The sequence below is a fragment of the Xenopus laevis genome, chromosome 2S (genome assembly GCF_017654675.1).
Source record: "Xenopus laevis strain J_2021 chromosome 2S, Xenopus_laevis_v10.1, whole genome shotgun sequence".
Classification (NCBI taxonomy): Eukaryota; Metazoa; Chordata; class Amphibia; order Anura; family Pipidae; genus Xenopus; species Xenopus laevis.
The window spans coordinates 40,412,928-40,430,696 of NC_054374.1; the positions used below are offsets into that span (position 1 = coordinate 40,412,928).

The 17,769-nt window shown below is 38.3% G+C and overlaps 2 protein-coding genes across 3 annotated transcripts in view; one reads left to right on the plus strand and one right to left on the minus strand.

The window, feature by feature from the left end:
* Positions 1 to 128: 128 nt before the first annotated feature.
* Positions 129 to 10,992, minus strand: txndc17.S (thioredoxin domain containing 17 S homeolog). The gene is given in 4 exon segments (NM_001096331.1): positions 129 to 496; positions 1,569 to 1,644; positions 7,582 to 7,663; positions 10,837 to 10,992. Coding segments are annotated over 4 exon segments (375 nt in total). The 5' UTR covers positions 10,985 to 10,992; the 3' UTR covers positions 129 to 427.
* Positions 10,993 to 11,405: 413 nt separating this feature from the next.
* Positions 11,406 to 17,769, plus strand: part of kiaa0753.S (KIAA0753 S homeolog) — a 31,948-nt gene continuing 25,584 nt past the window's right edge. Inside the window, exons 1-3 of one of the 2 annotated variants that reach the window (XM_018249140.2) lie at positions 11,406 to 11,552; positions 13,911 to 14,077; positions 15,075 to 15,624. In XM_018249140.2, coding sequence (XP_018104629.1) covers positions 13,967 to 14,077; positions 15,075 to 15,624 — 661 coding nt within the window. In that variant the 5' untranslated portion in view covers positions 11,406 to 11,552; positions 13,911 to 13,966. The remainder of the gene's footprint in view (positions 11,553 to 13,910; positions 14,078 to 15,074; positions 15,625 to 17,769) is intronic. The other variant, XM_041583702.1, reaches the window with a different exon arrangement.

Sequence of the window (17,769 nt, forward strand, 5' to 3'; positions counted from 1 at the left end):
GGTGCATATTGAAAACAAGTGGTCCTGCATTTTGAACAATATATACCTGTCTGTAAAGAGGAAAAGGCAGGCAGGAGTAATTGTGCCTGTATAACATTTAGTAATTTGTGGGCAAACAAAATAAAGACTTTATTTTATTTATTCATAGAGCCCTATTACATGCTTCTTATTGATGCACTTATCTATGCATTGATGTCTTTTTTTTTTTTTTTACAGAGACAAGTTGATTTACCAAGGGGAATTTCAGAATAATCGAGTTTTTTGAAAGGCTTGACAAAATGATTGATTGTCATAAAATAATCAAAGAAAAAATGTCTGCTCTGGCAAATTCACTGAACTATGACTTTTAAATTCCATCATCAGGTCCTCTAGTTGGTCAAATCTTTGTTTATTAGCACTGAAATAGCTGCTCTTCTGACAGGGAATGTCAATCCTCTGTAAACATCATCTCCACTAGATCAGCTTTCAGGCATTCCTCTTCCACCAGCTTCTTTGGCTAATATAAAAAGAGCAAATAAATCATAATCAGAATTTGATTCCTATTGTAGAGCGTAAGCAGGTAGAATGTATTTCCTGGCAGTCATCATCAAAGAGCTTTAAAGGCCTATACAACTTCACTTGTGCATGCTGACAGTATCAGACTGGAATACTCCCTTACTTACAGTGGTGCTTGAAAGTGTATGAACCCTTTAAAACTTTCTAAATGTTTATACAAATGTTTAAAATGAATAAACTATCTGATTTTCAAACAAGTTCTAAATTTCTTTCCGTGTGTAGTACTTTCATTAGAGACCATGAAATATTTTATTACCACTGTGTATTCTGATGCGCTGCTCATTTTCAGCCTAAGCCTAACATCATTTTTAAAGGGTATATAAACCTGTTAAATGATGTTAATGTAAAATTGCTATTCTAAACACTTTTGCAATTGACATTCTTTTTTTAAGATTCCAAGATATTAAAGGGATACTGTCATGGGAAAAAAAAAATTTTCAAAATGAATCAGTTAATAATGCTGCTCCAGCAGAATTCTGCACTGAAATCCATTTCTTAAAAGAGCAAACAGATTTTTTTTTATATTCAATTTTGAAATCTGACATGGGGCTAGACATGTTGTCCATTTCCCAGCTGCCCCTGGTCATGTGACTTGTGCCTGCACTTTAGGAGAGAAATGCTTTCTGGCAGGCTGCTGTTTTTCCTTCTCAATGTAACTGAATGTGTGTTCTTTTGTTTGGCTGTTGGGGGGGGGAAAGGGAGGGGGGTGATATCATTCCAACTTGCAGTACCGCATTAAAGAGTGATTAAAGTTTATCAGAGCACAAGTCACATGACTTAGGGCAGCTGGGAAATTGACAATATGTCTAGCCCCATATCAGATTTCAAAATTGAATATAAAAAAATCTGGGTGCTCTTTTGAGAAATGGATTTCAGTGCCGAATTCTGCTGGAGCAGCACTATTAACTGATTCATTTTGAAAAAATGACAGTATGCCTTTAATGTACTGCTGATAGAATGAATGTTTGTTACAACTTTGCCATCTGCTGGTCAGTTTCCAAAACAAGACTTACTGTTCCACACTTGAGAAGAGTTGGGACTCCAGTCAGGTTCAGCTTTTTCTTAAATTCATTATTTGGGTCCTTCCAGCTGCAAACATATATTGAATGAGTTTATAAAAACAACCAGTCAAATGCAAAATATGTTTCTTTAAATACTCAAAAAAATGGATTGCAGAATCCGTATTAGTAAATAATAGATTAATAAATGTTTATAGGAATACAGCATGATAGAGACCTCTAGTGACCAAACTGAGGTAACAAAAAAAAAAAAAAAGAATTTTAACTCTATATTCATGCTGATAAAGTTTTTTTTATTGCATCATCTTAAAATACATAGCATTTCCCCTCATGGAGCCCATATGGGGAAATGCTATGCATTTTAAAATACAATAAAAAACTTTTTATCAGCATGAATATAGAGTTAAAATTCTTTTATTGAAATGCAAAATATAGACAATGATCACTAGTGAGGGAAAACTTGCCCCATTAAGGGTAAGTCCACACTGGGCGTTTTGGTCGCCTGGCGACTAATCGCCTCGTCTTTGCGTCGACTAATCTCCCCAAACGCCTTCCTTGACTCTGCGTCGGCTTAAAATGAAAAAAAAATGCCGGTGCTAAATCACACATGGTGATTCGTTTTCCGAAGTTGCCTCCCGAAACTTCGGGATACGAATCGCCGTTTGTGATTAGCGCTGGCGTTTTTTTCATTTTAGCCGGTGCAGAGTCAGGGAAGGCTTTGGGGAGATTGATCGCCGCAAAGACGAGGCGATTAGTCGCCAGGCGACCAAATCTCCCCAAAACGCCCAGTGTGGCCTGACCCTAAGTATTCATTCAATATATACTGTCCCTAGCAAAGTCTTCCTCCCTTCATGGCAACGAATAAGGGTATGTACAGGTATGGGACCTATTATCCTGGAGTTTTCTGGATAAAGGGTTTTTCCGTAATTTGGATCTTCATACTGTAAAGGGGTGGTTCACCTTTAAGGTAACTTTTATTATGTCATAGAACGGCCATTTCTAAGCAATTTTTTCCCTTTTTCTCCTGACTCTTTGCAACTTTTAAATGAGCAGCGCTGACTCCCTTCTAAAAAAACAAATGCTCTGTAAGGCTACAAATGTATTGTTACTTTTTATTTGTTATCCTTCTATTCAGATTCCAGTCTCTTATTCAAATCAATGCATGGTTGCTAGGGTTAGGCTAGGGCCACACGGCGCGATTTTGCCGCGATTCTGCGCTGGGCGAGTTGCGAGTTACGAGTCGCTGCGGTTTTTAAGCCGAAATAGCTTTGTTAACTTTGGCGCTGGCGTCAATGCAAATCGCGGCGAAATCGCTGCGCTAATTCACACGCGGCGATTCTTTTTCTACTGTCGCCCGGAAACGCCCAGCGAGGCAACTTCGGGCGACAATAGAAAACGAATCGCCGCGTGTGAATTAGCGCAGCGATTTCGCCGCGATTTGCATTGACGCCAGCGCCAAAGTTAACAAAGCTATTTCGGCTTAAAAACCGCAGCGACTCGCAACTCGCCCAGCGCAGAATCGCGGCAAAATCGCGCCGTGTGGCCCTAGCCTTATTTGGACCCTAGTTACCAGATTGTTTAAGATGCAAATTGAAAAGCTTCTGAATAAAAAGCTAAATAACAAAAACCTTCAATAATAATAAAAAAAAAATTAAAGCAAATTGTCTCAGAATATCACTTTCTACATCATACTAAAAGTTATTTCAAAAGTGAACAACCCAATAGGCTGGTTATGATTCCAATAAGGATTAATTATATCTTCGTTTGGATCGACTACAAGGTACTGTTTTATTATTATTACAGAGACAAAGGAAATCATTTAAAAAAATTGGATTATTTGATCATAATTGAGTCTATGGGAGACGGCCTTTCCGTAATTCGGAACATACTGGATAACGGGTTTCTGTACAATGGACCCCATACTTTATTTCTTATTTACCCTCAGTATTTGTAAAATGGAAGGTGATATAAATTCTTATTTTTGTAACATCAAAATGCCCTAGCTGCCATTGTCTTATACGCATTGGCTCATACACATGCAATTCTCACTATGCCTATTGGCCATTAAATGTAGCCCAAATGCTGATAAAATCCCATCAGGCAAGCACTGTATTTGGTCATAGGAGTGGACCTTGGTCAACAGGCCTGCACGGGCCCCTAACGTCATCAGAATGTTGTCCTGAGCACTAAATTACCTTTGGACCACTGCTTGGGTGGTCCAATTGAACAAAAAAATCAGTTGCATGAAATTAGATTAAAAATGTATGTTTGTAACATCACTTTATACACAACGTGATGTTTTCCTACTCCTTAGGGTTATGTGGTGATTTGCCATCTTTAATGTGAAAAAAAACTGCCTTCTCATATGCTTTATTTCCTTCCTATTAAAAACAATAAAACCAAGCCACATTCTCAGGAAAGACAAAATGAACTATTTTAATTTTTATTATTTCAGAACATTTACTCACTCAGATGGACAGGGGCAATGTTGGACTGGGGTGTCAGGCATTTACCAGTAACCTTAGACCACAGGCCTACTCTCCAAACTATTTTTGCTTACATATTTTCTATTATCATTTGCTTTCATGTGTTCTCTTATAAAGATTGGGAATGGTTATGGTATTGGTGTATAGCAGGCATGTCCAAAGTCAGGCCCACGGGCCAATTGCTGCCCGTTATGAAATTTACACCGGCCCTCAGCCTCCATCATGAAATGAATAAAACTGTGGCTCCCTAGCACAGTGTGATCAGGAATCCCATAGCCGTAGCAATAATATTTGGACACATTAGTGAAATGATCGGCCACTTAGTCTGCCTGTGTGCTGAAGGTGTTAGTAATAGACACGTACTGGCACGTACATGATTTCTTGTTTTATTGAGGCACGGAGAATAAGTCCAAACAGACTCCACTTCCTAAACGCCGTGTACATGTCCTTCTCCAGGAGTGAATGATCCTGATCACAAGCTAGCTACCTCGGAATGGATGTCAGGCTGAATGGTCGGCCCTCACACATTTTCACCTCACTAAATCTGGCCCTTGTTGCACCTCTAGTGTACAGGTTTGGGATTCATTATTTAAAAACCTGTTATCGAGAAAACTCTGAATTATGGAAAGGCCATCTCCCATAGACTCCATTTTATACAAATAAGCCACATTTTTAAATAGGACTTTAAGTTTCTCTGTAATAATAAAACAGTACCTTGTACTTGATCCAAACTAAGATAATTAATCCTTATTGGAAGCAAAACCAGCTTATTCGGTTTATTGTTTACATGCTTTTCTAGCATGAATTTCCAAACTACAGAAAGATCTGTTATAAGGAAAGCCCTAGGACCCATACTTATACAAGGCAATTTGCCCAATAACTCTACCCCTTCTATGACAAAATCTGACACTATTACATCATGGTCCATCCCCTTTAAAGGAGAAGGACAGGCTAAAACTAAGTAAGCTTTATTAGAAAGGTCTATATAAATACACCAGTAAACCCTCAAAGTAAAGCTGCTCTGAGTCCTCTGTCAAAATAAACACAACATTTCTTTCCTTTTATTGTGTACACATGGACTTCTGTATCAGACTTCCTGTTTTCATCTTAAACCTCCAGGGCACGGCCTTGAGCATGCTCAGTTTGCTCCTCTCCCCCCTGCTGTAATCTGAGCCCAGAGCTATGAGCGAGCAGGGAGAGACTCAGGCAGGAAGTGATGTCACACCAAGCCAATATGGCAGCTGCTATCCCAAACAAACAGAGAACACTTTAAGAGCTGGTTACTCAAGTATGGTAAAGCATTCTGCAGAATAAATATACTGTTATAGCTTGCACTATTGTGGTTAATCTATTGGCAATAAACTGCTTCAGTAGCTTTCCTTCTCCTCTAATCTCTGCCCAGTAGAACATGATGGCAACCCAAGGAGTTTTCCTAGTATTCCGGTGGGGCAGTCCAACATTGGATGAAGATACCTTCTTAGGGTAAAGTAACACTTTACTTTAGAAAGGCCCAACATAGAGGGAATTATTTATCAAAATCCAAAAAGTTCTCACTATTGTCTGAAAACTGCACGGACCCCCCCCCCCATTTATCAACAGATTACATTTTGAAAATGTTAAATTCGTTAAAATAACGAAAATTTCTTGTTCCGGAAAAAACTCGATACAATCGAGAAGAAATCCAAGTTGTACTAGATTTACCGATTTGTCTCTGAAAACTGCAACTTTTTCAGATTAGATGCCCTAAAAACCACAAAATCTTTGGATTATTGGTCAAAACCCAGCGCAGATCAGGATATCAACAGACATATGCCATTAACTTCTACATGAACTCAGCAGGTCTGAGTTGGAGTACTTTTTTTATTCAGACTTTTAACACCATCGGATTTGAATACATCCCAAAAAAAAAAATTTTTTTTCTCTGAAAAAAATCAAATCACATTTAGGGGCCCATTCACTAAGTTCGAGTGAAGGAATAGAGGAAAAATTGTTCGAATTTCGAATGTTTTTTTTGGCTACTTCGACCATCGAATTGGCTACTTCGACTACGACCTTTGAATCGAACGATTCGAACTAAAAATCGTTTGACTATTCGACAGTCGAAGTACTGTCTCTTTAAAAGTTTCTGACTCCCTAGTTCGCCACCTAAAACCTACCGAGGCCAATGTTAGGCTTGCTAACAATTTTATGATCGAAGGATAATCCTTAGATTCGTTCGATATTCAAAGTCGAAGGATTTTAATTCGGCAGTCGAATATCGAGGGTTAATTAACCCTCGATATTCGACCCTTGTTACATCTGCCACTTATTGTCACCTCTTCTGCATTCAAAAGAAATGATACATAATGAGACAAAATTGCATAAGTCCGTTTTCCTGCCCCCAACCCAATATGATACACACTCACAAACCAGCATATACAAAAAGACATACTTCAATATACACTTGGAGCAAAAAAAAAAAAAAAAATTAAAAAGGTATTTTCCCCTTTAAAAGTTCGAATAGAATAATGCGGAGCTTAATAAATAACCCCTGAAGTGTACTGGGCTTGCTCAGCTTTAGTAAGAGAAAAAGGATCAACATATGCGTTACTGTATTTAGCATACAGGAAGAACCATACAAAACAATAGTAATTTTGTCAGATTGATGTGTCAGCCACAGAAGTTGCTAGAAATGAGTCCATGACTGTGTTAGTCTAAAAACTTTATAAATGCACATATTGGCCTTGGAACATATACTCTTGCGTAATATAGATACTTGGAGGGTAGCCACTGAAGGAGGAATATAAACTGGAACACAGGGTCTCTCTCAGTGTGGCTGTCATGGGTATTAGAGTCTGCAACGGGTCGGGTACCCGTAAAAACCTGTGGTACCATGCGGGTTGCAGGTAGAAGTTTCACGAAGGGGTATAGACGCTGGTCGGCGGTTCTCTGGGTTGTGGGTCAGGTCGCGGGTCTTCTCAATAGTGAGTTTAACTCATTTTTTTTTCTGATCACGCCTTCTTCTTATGACGACACTTCCGGTTTACAATGACAGCACTTCCGGTTTACAATGAGAGCACTTCCGGTTTACAATGAGAGCACTTCCGGTTTACAATGAGAGCACTTCCGGTTTACAATGAGAGCACTTCCTGTTTCACTTCCTGTTTTTCTGATCACGCCTACTTCTAATGATGTCACCCAGTTTACAATGACAGCACTTCCTGTTTCTTGATGGTCAGCGTGTCACGGATCGGGTTGCGGATAAGGTACTTACCAGTCGTGTAGGATAGGGTAGCGAGTCCAATCGGTTAAGTATGCGGGTTGCCGGTCCGGGTATGCGGGTCAGGTTTAACAAATTGTTCCCAGCAGGACTCTAATGGGTATGTTTTTCTGGCAATTTGTATTATGCATATAATTTGTAACACAGTTCCACGCAATAAGGATACTTAGTTATCACCTAGGTGAGTGGTAATTTGACCACAATACTTTACACAAAATAAAATTACAGATTTATGAATTTGTACATGCAATAAATAACTTACTAAGGTCTCTCTCCAACTTGGCAGTATATAAAAACCGATCCTTCTGGAAGGCTCTTGAGTTCCCCACGGACCACTGGTTCAGCTTTGAAAACGAAACATAAGAATCTTAATTTTTTAGCATCATTTTACAATGTTGATGATTTTTTTTAATCCCACATAATGGTTGACTAATGAAAATTATTTCTGTAAGAATTGGAATGTCTTGTAATGTTGCTCTGATTATAACTAACTCTAGTCACCAACTTCAATTTTTAAGACACCATTGCCAAACTTCCATTTTCAGCAGACACTGTTGTTAATACCTTGAAAAAACGTAAAGCAAATCGCAAAAGTGCCTAGAACAGTGCTCTGAGCAATTGCATTTGTTCAGAGGGTTCAGATTTCCTTTAAAAATCTAAGAGAGTTTATATAATAACACTGAACCTTGGCACTTTAGTTGAAGACTTCAGATAATGATCTCTTCTAAAGACAACAGATAAGCTTAATAACTCACCTGTCATTTTCATCTTAAGGAAAAGGAAAGCCAAATGATATTTCAGTAAAATCATACAATGCATGCAAAACTTGTAGACATTTGCTGGTACAGGTATGGGATCCGTCATCTGAAAACCCATTATCCAGAAATCTCCAAATTACAAAAAGGCCATCTCCCATAGACTCTTTTATCCAAATAATCCAAATTTTTAAAAATGATTTCCTTTTTTCTCTGTTGTAACCAAACAGTACCTTGTACTTGATCCAAACTATAATTATATAATTAATCCTGTTTGGAAGCAGAACCAGCCTAGTATTTATGCCTAAGTTTACATGATTTTCTAGTAGACTTAAGGCATGAGGATCCAAATTACGTAAAGATCCATTATCAGGAAAGCCCCAGGTCCCGAACATTCTAGATAACAGATCCCATACCTGTACTATGCATTATCAGAGATTCCTCTGACCAATGATGTGCTGTTGGAGGGTGGTGGGAGATTTAGGTAAGCAATTACTAGTACATAGCAAGGGTACAAGTACAACCAAAGCTGACCCTTCAACTGCTAAGTGGCTCAGGAGGTACTGGGGGTCCAGTGTGGCACTAATTAATAGGTAGTATCAATATATGTTTATGCAAAAGCCTTATTACCTTATTAGCCTTATTTTTTTTAGGCCCCAGTAACTGTGGGCAGTCACACAATTTCTTTAAAACAAAGCTAAATAATAAAAAAGCAACAGTAATAAATAGTGATATAGTTGCTACATTTTAACTAAGCAATGTAAATGATTTATCACTAATCCCTAAGTTTGTGCTAACTAGTTTCACTGCAATTCCGAAGCATGGACTGGAAAAAAAAAATGACATTTTGCCAATGCATTTTTTTATGCTATTAAATTAGTTTTGGAGCAATACCTGTGTGTGTGTACCTTACAAATAGATGGTACCCTCACCTGTACTGGCACCACATTGTACCACCTGTATCAGTGTGCCAATCCTAGTGTTAAACTTCAATCTATGGCACAATTGAAAACAACAGGAACCTTCTTTACATTATATATATATATATATATATATATATATATATATATATATATATATATATATATATATATATATATATATATATCTCTCTCTATATCAGTAAATGGACTCGCACTCCATAATCAAGTGAATAAATGTGTCTTTATTCTTCAGTGCATATCCGACGTTTCGCCCACATTAGGGCCTTTTTCAAGGATAGATAGATAGATAGATAGATAGATAGATAGATAGATAGATAGATAGATAGATATAGATATCTATCTATATCTATCTATCTATATCTCTATATATATAACAAACAAGGGAAAGTTGTGCTCACCACTATTTTTTAAAACCATTAGGTGGGGGTGCAATGAGGGTGTGACCACAAAATACATATAGTCAACTACAAGAGGTCCTCTGCACTCAACCCATTATCAATATATTTAAGACAGCGACATTTTGTGCATACTGCTACTAAAAAATGCCTTACTCTTTAAACAACACAGGGATTGTTTGTCCATATATTGCAATATAAGTTGGCCAGCTTAAATATATTGCAATATATGGACAAACAATCCCTGTGTTGTTTAAAGGGTAAGGCATTTTTTAGTAGCAGTATGCACAAAATGTCGCTGTCTTAAATATATTGATAATGGGTTGAGTGCAGAGGACCTCTTGTAGTTGAATATATATATATATATATATATATATATATATATATATATATATATATATATATATATATATATATATATATATATATATATATATATATATATGGTTGGGGCTGGAAAAGGACAAAACAATGTATAAATACTGCCTATTTGCTAGACCCTATGCTTGTGCCATCATATAGAACATTTATGATGAGATGTAAACAACACAAGCAGAAATAAAACAAGACTCCAGCTAGAACTCTAGTTAAGAGGAAGTATTATTAACAAGTTCAGTTGTTTTTTTATTTTAAATTGCCTCTTCTGCCTCTTTCCAGGTTGCTTTTAGTTTGAATGCTGGGAGTAGGGTTGCCACCTGGCCGGTGTTTTAAAAATGATGGTTGATCCCAATGTTATTAATGGAGAAAAAGATAAATATATAGGAAGGTTGGTATTTTTTTTTCCGGAAAAGGTGACAAACCTAGCTGGGGGGGGGCTTTCGCAAAAGAACGATTGTTCTGCATATCTGCCAACAATTCCCATTTTCACAAGACAGTCTCTGCTTGTGAGTACTTGTCCAATATTTTTTCTTTTTGCTGGAGAGGGGAGATTGTGTCGTACCTATTTTTACCTATTTTTATGTAATTATGAATATCCTTTTCAAAACTCATTCCCTTTTGAATCTCCTTTTAAATTGGAACCCCACTCATAATAGTTGCTTGTTAGAATCACAAGTAGGTGCCATATGAAATAATGGCATACTTATATATTTGAACTATAAAAGACAGAGATTTTTAAACCTGCCCGATCAATTTCCTGACAGATGTCGGCCGAAAAATCGTAAGATCGTTTGAATCCCACTAACCGCACAATAATTTCGATTAACTTCGCTAAAATCGGTGGTTCGGCAAGAAAAATCTTTGCATCTATGGGGACTATAACTGGAGTGAAGCCAACAAGTGACAATCCCATAATGCCCCTCTTCCCCAAGAAAAGTAAAATCTCTGCTCAGTCAAATACAAGGATCCTGTCACATGACAACATCCAAATAAATGACTCGTATCTGGCAGGCTCCCCCCCCACAAACACACAAGAGTTTTGTACCTTTCACACAGTCCGGGCACCAGCTCACCCCCTCATCGTTCTTATTCCCGGAGAAATAAGCAAACACTTGCTTCCCTTTGTACTTCTTAACCGTCTCGCAGAACTCCTCATATCCCCGCACTTTAACTTCTGTGTAAGCTTCAGCCATCTCTAGCCTAACAGTTACTAGGAATGTAACCCAGCACAGCAACACTCCAGTCCTCACACAGATACACACTCAGCAAAACCACGTGAACTTGGGATTCCACTTCCTGTCTGACATCATTAAGAGCCCGTTCCAACATGTAACCCCGAGCTCTTCATAAGGGTCTGGCTTTATAGGCAATTATATTGCTTTTTAGCGGATACCTAGACATTGAAAATCTTGCTTTTCAAGACATGAGTGACAGCAAGTCAAAAACCGTGACTGGAACGTTTGCTGATAAAAACATTCTTTACACAAGTAAATAGACAAAGTTAGTCATTTCGTATTATGTGTTTATTAAATAGGCCGCGGCGCTGAAAATTATTATACGCCTTTATCATTGCCAGAATCAAAGATGGCCGTCTAAGGTCTCTGTAGCTCAGCCCCTGGCTGTTACTCCCGCCTCAGTGGTGACGTTCCGCGCCGCTCACTACGGAACTTTAGGTATTATGGTCCTTGTTGCGCTCAGTAAAACGCTTTCAGTTCTTCGCACAGCTGTTTCCATGGCGGTGTTTTGAACTAGTATCTTGCGGTAAGGAATAGACCGGCGGCACATAGGGACGGGGAAATACAGGGGGGATCCGGGATCGCTGGTTATTGGGGTATTTTCTCAGGAAGCTATTCTAGATTGGGGACATACTGGTTTTATCTTAGCCTGGCTGAAATGCTCAATAGAGAGATCTTGCTCTATTGCACGACAGACTCCTGGGTGTTGAGAGTTGTAGTTTTACCACATCGGGCAGCTAAGGTTTAAGGAGCTGTTTAAGGAGGCAAAATATAGTTTTATTAGTCTACGCCTGTGCTTGTCTGGACTTCTTCATGGCATGGCCGCCATGGAGATGCAGCTTTTTGCTCAGGGCTCACACCAAGATTAAAGGAGAACTAAACCCTAAAAATAAATATGACTAAAAATGCCATATTTAATATACTGAACGTATTGCACCAGCCTGAAGTTTTAGCTTGTCAATAGCAGCAATGATCTAGGACTTTAAACTTGTCACAGGGGGGTCACCATCTTGGAAAGTGTCTTCGACACTCACATGCTCAGTGGGCTCTGAGCAGCTGTTGAGAAGCTAAGTTTAGGGGTCGTCACAAATTATCAAGCAGAAAATTAGGTTGGCCTGTTATATAATCTGATGCTACAGGTCTGATTATTACATTTGGATGCAAATTGCACTGGTTTCTGTGCTGCCATGTAGTAATTAGCTGCATTAATTACTAATCAGCCTTATATTGTGACATTTCTATTTTATGTGTACTGTATATTGTGAGTGGGTCCCTAAGCTCAGTGACAGCAGCACAGAGCATGTGCAGTGAATCAGCAGAAAAGAAGATGGGGAGCTACTTGGGCATCTTTGGAGACACAGATCTTTACTGCTAAAGGGCTGTGGTTGCCTTGGGCTGGTAGAGAAGCACAAAACATAAGATACAACATGTCTACCTTTAGTTCTCCATTAAAGGCACATAGCTGTATCAGTCATCCATAGTTCCAGAAATATGTTCCAAATATTTACTTACTGTAGGAGTATCCACCCTCGCTGCTGGTTATTGTGGGATGTTATTATTATATATATGTTATTTAAAAAACATGCTGCAAACATGGCCTGTGCCTGGCACACTTAGCATCTGAAATGCACAGATTATATTGTGCAATGTGGGTAATGCCATATTGTTTCTTGCTTATCCAAGAATGCTATGTTAGCTTTCTGTGTTTAATGCGCAATTAAATGCAGGGTTGAGTGTGCTTGATGCACATTCAACTATCAACAGAACAGAGGGTTGCTTTTGGAATGGAAAAAAATGCACTTGATCTAAAAAAAATGCTTTTAATTGCAATATATGCCTTTGTACGTGGGCAGCATGTGTGTAAGAGCTCTTAGAGATACACACTTTGCCCACCAGCCTAATGCTTAAGGTCTTCTTAGCGTGCTCTAAAAGCTGCTTTTTAGTAGCTCAAACTGGTTTCAATGCAACCCCCTTGGACTCACTGAAGCACTGGTGTCAGCACCAGTAAGGCAATAGTAGCCTGATAAAGCATCCATGCTTCCCAGAAGATTTACATGAAAGTCCTTGGTTGAGAGGCTACCAAAATAACGCATCGATTAAAGGGTCGGTAGTAGCCCCCTCTGTGTCGATGGCACAGTTTCTTACTTAAGGCAAAAGTACATTTGTAAGGTGTTTTATTGTTAGAGACTGTTCTAAATCCTGAACAATTTAGGGGCCTATTTAATATGCTGTGTCAAAAAAGGTGACAAATTTCGCCACACATCACCAGGTGTAGCCATGTAAAAAAAAAAAAAGCTGAATTATCGAACCTGGTACTGATTTTTACCAACCACGTACCTCCGTGTACAAATCCAGGATAACTGAAAGCAGCCTCTTTTCCTAGAGTGACTTCCAGTAGAACTTATTTGCTGCTTGAATTTTCCCCACTGACTTTAATGCATTAAGCAAGGTCTTAAGCAGGGTAGAATAATGGTGTAGAGTCCGGTGCTATTCGCGAGATTCATTTTACTCAGCAAAATAAATGTCATAGTGTCAACACTTCTTTGTGACTTGGTGACCTGGCTTGACTAACTTGTCCTCTTTTGTTTTAGCTGGTTACATGCATGCACTTAGCCCCCGCATAAAACATGCGTTATCAGCCTGGTTCGCACCGTGGTGCTGACTGCCGCGTATACGCTAGCGTTATTGTACTCGTGCGTAAGCTTAAACTACTAGCATATCCACGCAGCAATCTGCTTTTTTTTTTAAAAAAACAAAAAAACAAACGAAAACGATCCGTAAATCCGCAAGTGTGTAAGGGGCCTTACCTTTTGTTTCATAATGTTGCTTTTTATGTGACTTGTTCAGACAAAATTATAACATTGATACTTTTTTATTTTCATAGTCTATGGCATTCAATTACAGGCCTGAAGAATCAATTTTTGGATCAAGGGTTCAAAGATGACATTAGAGTTTCAACATTATCCGAGACCAGTACATTCAGCGTTGTCTGATCTGTCTGGAGTTTGGAATTTACCTCCCCGGGGAAGCCAAAAGATGAAGGACAATCAGGTTTGTAGCTAGAAACCGAGAAAAGGGACTTGATAAGCTTGTATATACTACAGAAATGTGTTCTCTACCTTTGAGTACAGCCCTGCTTGGTCACATGAGAAATTCTGAAATGAGTCCCATGTTTCTAACTGCATTAATTTGGGTTAGAAAAACATCTTAAAATATGCAAATAAAGTCCAAATACTGATAGCTGTATAATCAAGTTTTTTTCTGAAAAACTAACTAAAATAACCATAGTGAGTTTTTGTTTAAATGCTCTTTGCACATAATCATGATAAGTGTGGTACTCTGTCCTTATACAGAGAGGCAGGAGCATAAGTACAGTGGAAGCATACCCTGTGGCTGCTGGGGGACCCACCAGTGTAGAGCGCCTTATTAATGAGCAATTTCAATAAATCTTGATAGAACAGGTCAATTTACCAATGTTTCAAGTCCCTAAAATTAATTTGTTCTGGAGTAATTTACATAAGTTACAGTAAAAAACTAATTTGGAGAATGAGATTTGCTAGATCTTGCATTACAGCCTCTGTATAATATGCTGTTTCTTGTCTCGACGCTTAACAGGACACAGCTTGTGGAAGGTAGGGAATTGTGTATAGATTAGGCTGTGATTTTATTCTAACAAGATACTAACTATGCAAATGCAGCTTGTGCGATTATCCTTAGCCTTACAACTGGGCGTTTTTATTGCTGCACCCTATGCTTTAACTAGAATATAGTGGGATTTACATTGAGCAATAGCCTTGGCCTTTCCATCAAATATGGTTTGCAAAGTACTCCTCATAACAGGACATTGACTTAAGGAATTATTGTTGCCCAATTAATTTTTTGGTACTATGGGGCAATTTGGTCATTGCCCGTTTCCCATTCTGTGAAAATGCATTTAAATGGTCAGTCGGATATCCATAATTTTATAAGGAATGCAATATTATCTATCAAAAATATATACTACATACTGTTTTTGCTTTGACAATTTACATTTAGAATGTTTTTGCAGCTCCAGTTCAATTTGGATGTGCTTACTCACCAAAAAAATTTGGCTGCCCAGTATTCAAACCCAAGTCCAATTATAATAGAAAAACTTCGCTCATCTCATCAACGTGCAGAAGAGAACACAGCAGAGCAAGATTTAAGAAATTCTTCCTCTTCTGTCTCTTTTTCTGTTGTGTCTGAGGAACGTTTAAACCTTGCAGTTCAACTTGCAAAACGTGATGTGAAAAGGAAACACTTAGAAGAGAGATTACAACCAAAAGGACACGGAGTGAAGCCCCATGTTGCAGAAAAGGTGAAGAACAAAGCACAAAAGCAAATTAGGTTACCAGTCAGTGGACCAAAATTTGAAGTAACTAGATCTGGAGCTCGAGTGTATGTGTACACTGCAGATACACAAACACCACCAGTATTTTCAGACTCACCACCTACTCACGATCCAGGACCTGGCAGAAGGATCATCAAAATAGGAGCAGAGGAGGGTGAGCAGGAAGTAAGGCGCCTGCAGAAAGAGTTGCACACATATATACAGAAGATCCAAGAGTTGGCACAGAGAGGTATTTTAAACACTTCTAAACGTTATGGAATATGTACATTTACATTCTTTCTGCAATGTTGGTTATACAGCCCAAGATAGCTCCATGATCATCTGATTTTCTACAAGTAGATGAAGAAAACCTAGTTAAAAAAATGAAACAAAAATCATTATGTTTGGTCATATATTTATTGAAAAAAAAGATCCAATAACATATCTGCTTGTGGCAAAAGTAAGTGGATCCAGCAAAGCCTGATCACACCTACAACACATTTGTGGATGTGTTAACTGCAGGAGTGCCCATACTTTACTAATAAGAGATCGACTTTTTAGTGATGTTGTCCCATTATGATCTACATTCATAAAAGCATTGTTAGCATTCTGTTCCATGGAAAATATTACTTAAATATTGATTTATGAGAATACAAATGTATACTGTTCTAATTTAAACATCTATTTCGTATATCTATCCTTAACATAATAAATATCTGAATGAAAAGTATGAAATAGGAGGGTGATTTAGACAAGCTGTTTGTTGACCGTGTCTTGAGATCTACTGATCATCAGCTAAAGGTCAACTGGTAGATCCCGATCTACCTTTTGGGCACCCCTGGTTTAATGGCTCAAACAAGGGAGGTGTCTGAGGACCTCAGAAAAAGAGTTGTTGATGCCCATTAAGCTGGAAAAGTTTACAAAACTATCTCCAAGGAGAACACTAAACAACAATGGTGTGTATGGCACTGTAGCAAGGAGGAAGCCACTGCTCCCCCCCCCCCCAAATATTGCTGACCGTTTACAATTTGCTAAAAATCATATAGACAAACCAGAAGTAAACTGGAAGAAAGTTTTTTTCGATGGATTAAGACAAAATATAACTTTTTGGCTTAAATGAGAAGTGTTGCATTTGTAGAAAGAAAAACACTGCATTCCAGCATAAGAACCTTCTCCCATCGGTGAAACATGGTAGTTGGAGTGTTCTGGTTTGAGTCTGTTTTGCTGCATCTGGGCCTGGACAACTTGCCATCATTGATGGAATAATGAATTATGATCTATACCAGAGAATTCTAAAGCAAAATGTCAGGACATCTGTCCATGATCTGTGGGTCATGCAGCAAGTCTACAATCCTAAACACACAAGAATGGTTAAGGAAGAATAAAATGAATGCTCTGTAATGGCCAAGTCATGACCTTAATCCAATTGAAATGTTGTGGAAAGATATAAAGTGAGAGGTTCATTTGAGGAAACCCACTAACCCATATAGAAGCTCTTCTATATGGGGCAATAGGCTAAATTTCCTCCAGTCGATGTTCAGGGCTGATCAACAGTTACCACAAAAGTTTAGTTGCAGTTATGTCTGCTCAAAGTGGTCACACTTAATACTGCATGAAAGTAAGTGAATACTGTTTCACTTACTTTTGCCACATGCAGATATGTTATTGGATCATTTTTTTCAATAAATACACAACCAAATATAATTGTTTGTTTCCTTTTTTTGGGATTTCTTCTTCCACTTTTAGAACTTGTTTGAAAATTAGATGATGTTTTAGGTCACAGTAATATAAAAAGGTTAAAGGGTTCACAAACTTTCAAGCACCATTGTATGCTGAGTAGACTGAGGGTCAAAAATTATCTTGGTAGGCGATATCCAGAAAGCAGAATCCAGGTGTAAGCCGTTTCCCAAGCCGCTGTATTTTGTGTTGGGTGACTGATTTTTGAGAAACACCACCGCTCTTTTACTCAATAGCTAAGGTTACAGATGGTTAGTAGATTTAATCTGAATCCTCTTTGAATCAACAGAAGAGCCACTACCCAAGTAACTCAGATTTTTTTATTCACAGAAAATAAATGCAAAAAAGAAAGTTACAGCATAGAGGTAATTGTTCATGGGATGCTGAGTTCATTTATTTCCACAAAAGTTGGAACCTTCCATGTTCCATCAGTGCCTCCTTCATTTACCTATATTTACGGCCCCCCCTGGAGTGCAGTCCATTATTGTATATTCAAATTAAGTACTCTTCATTCCAATACAGTGCACTGCTTGCTCAGTCCAGTATAGAATAATAGGGCTGTGTTAGAGAAAACTACAGACAAATAAGTCTCTGTCTAAATGACATAGAGCCGCAGGCTGTTGAAAGTCGTACATCAACCCAGTGCCATAAGAGGAAT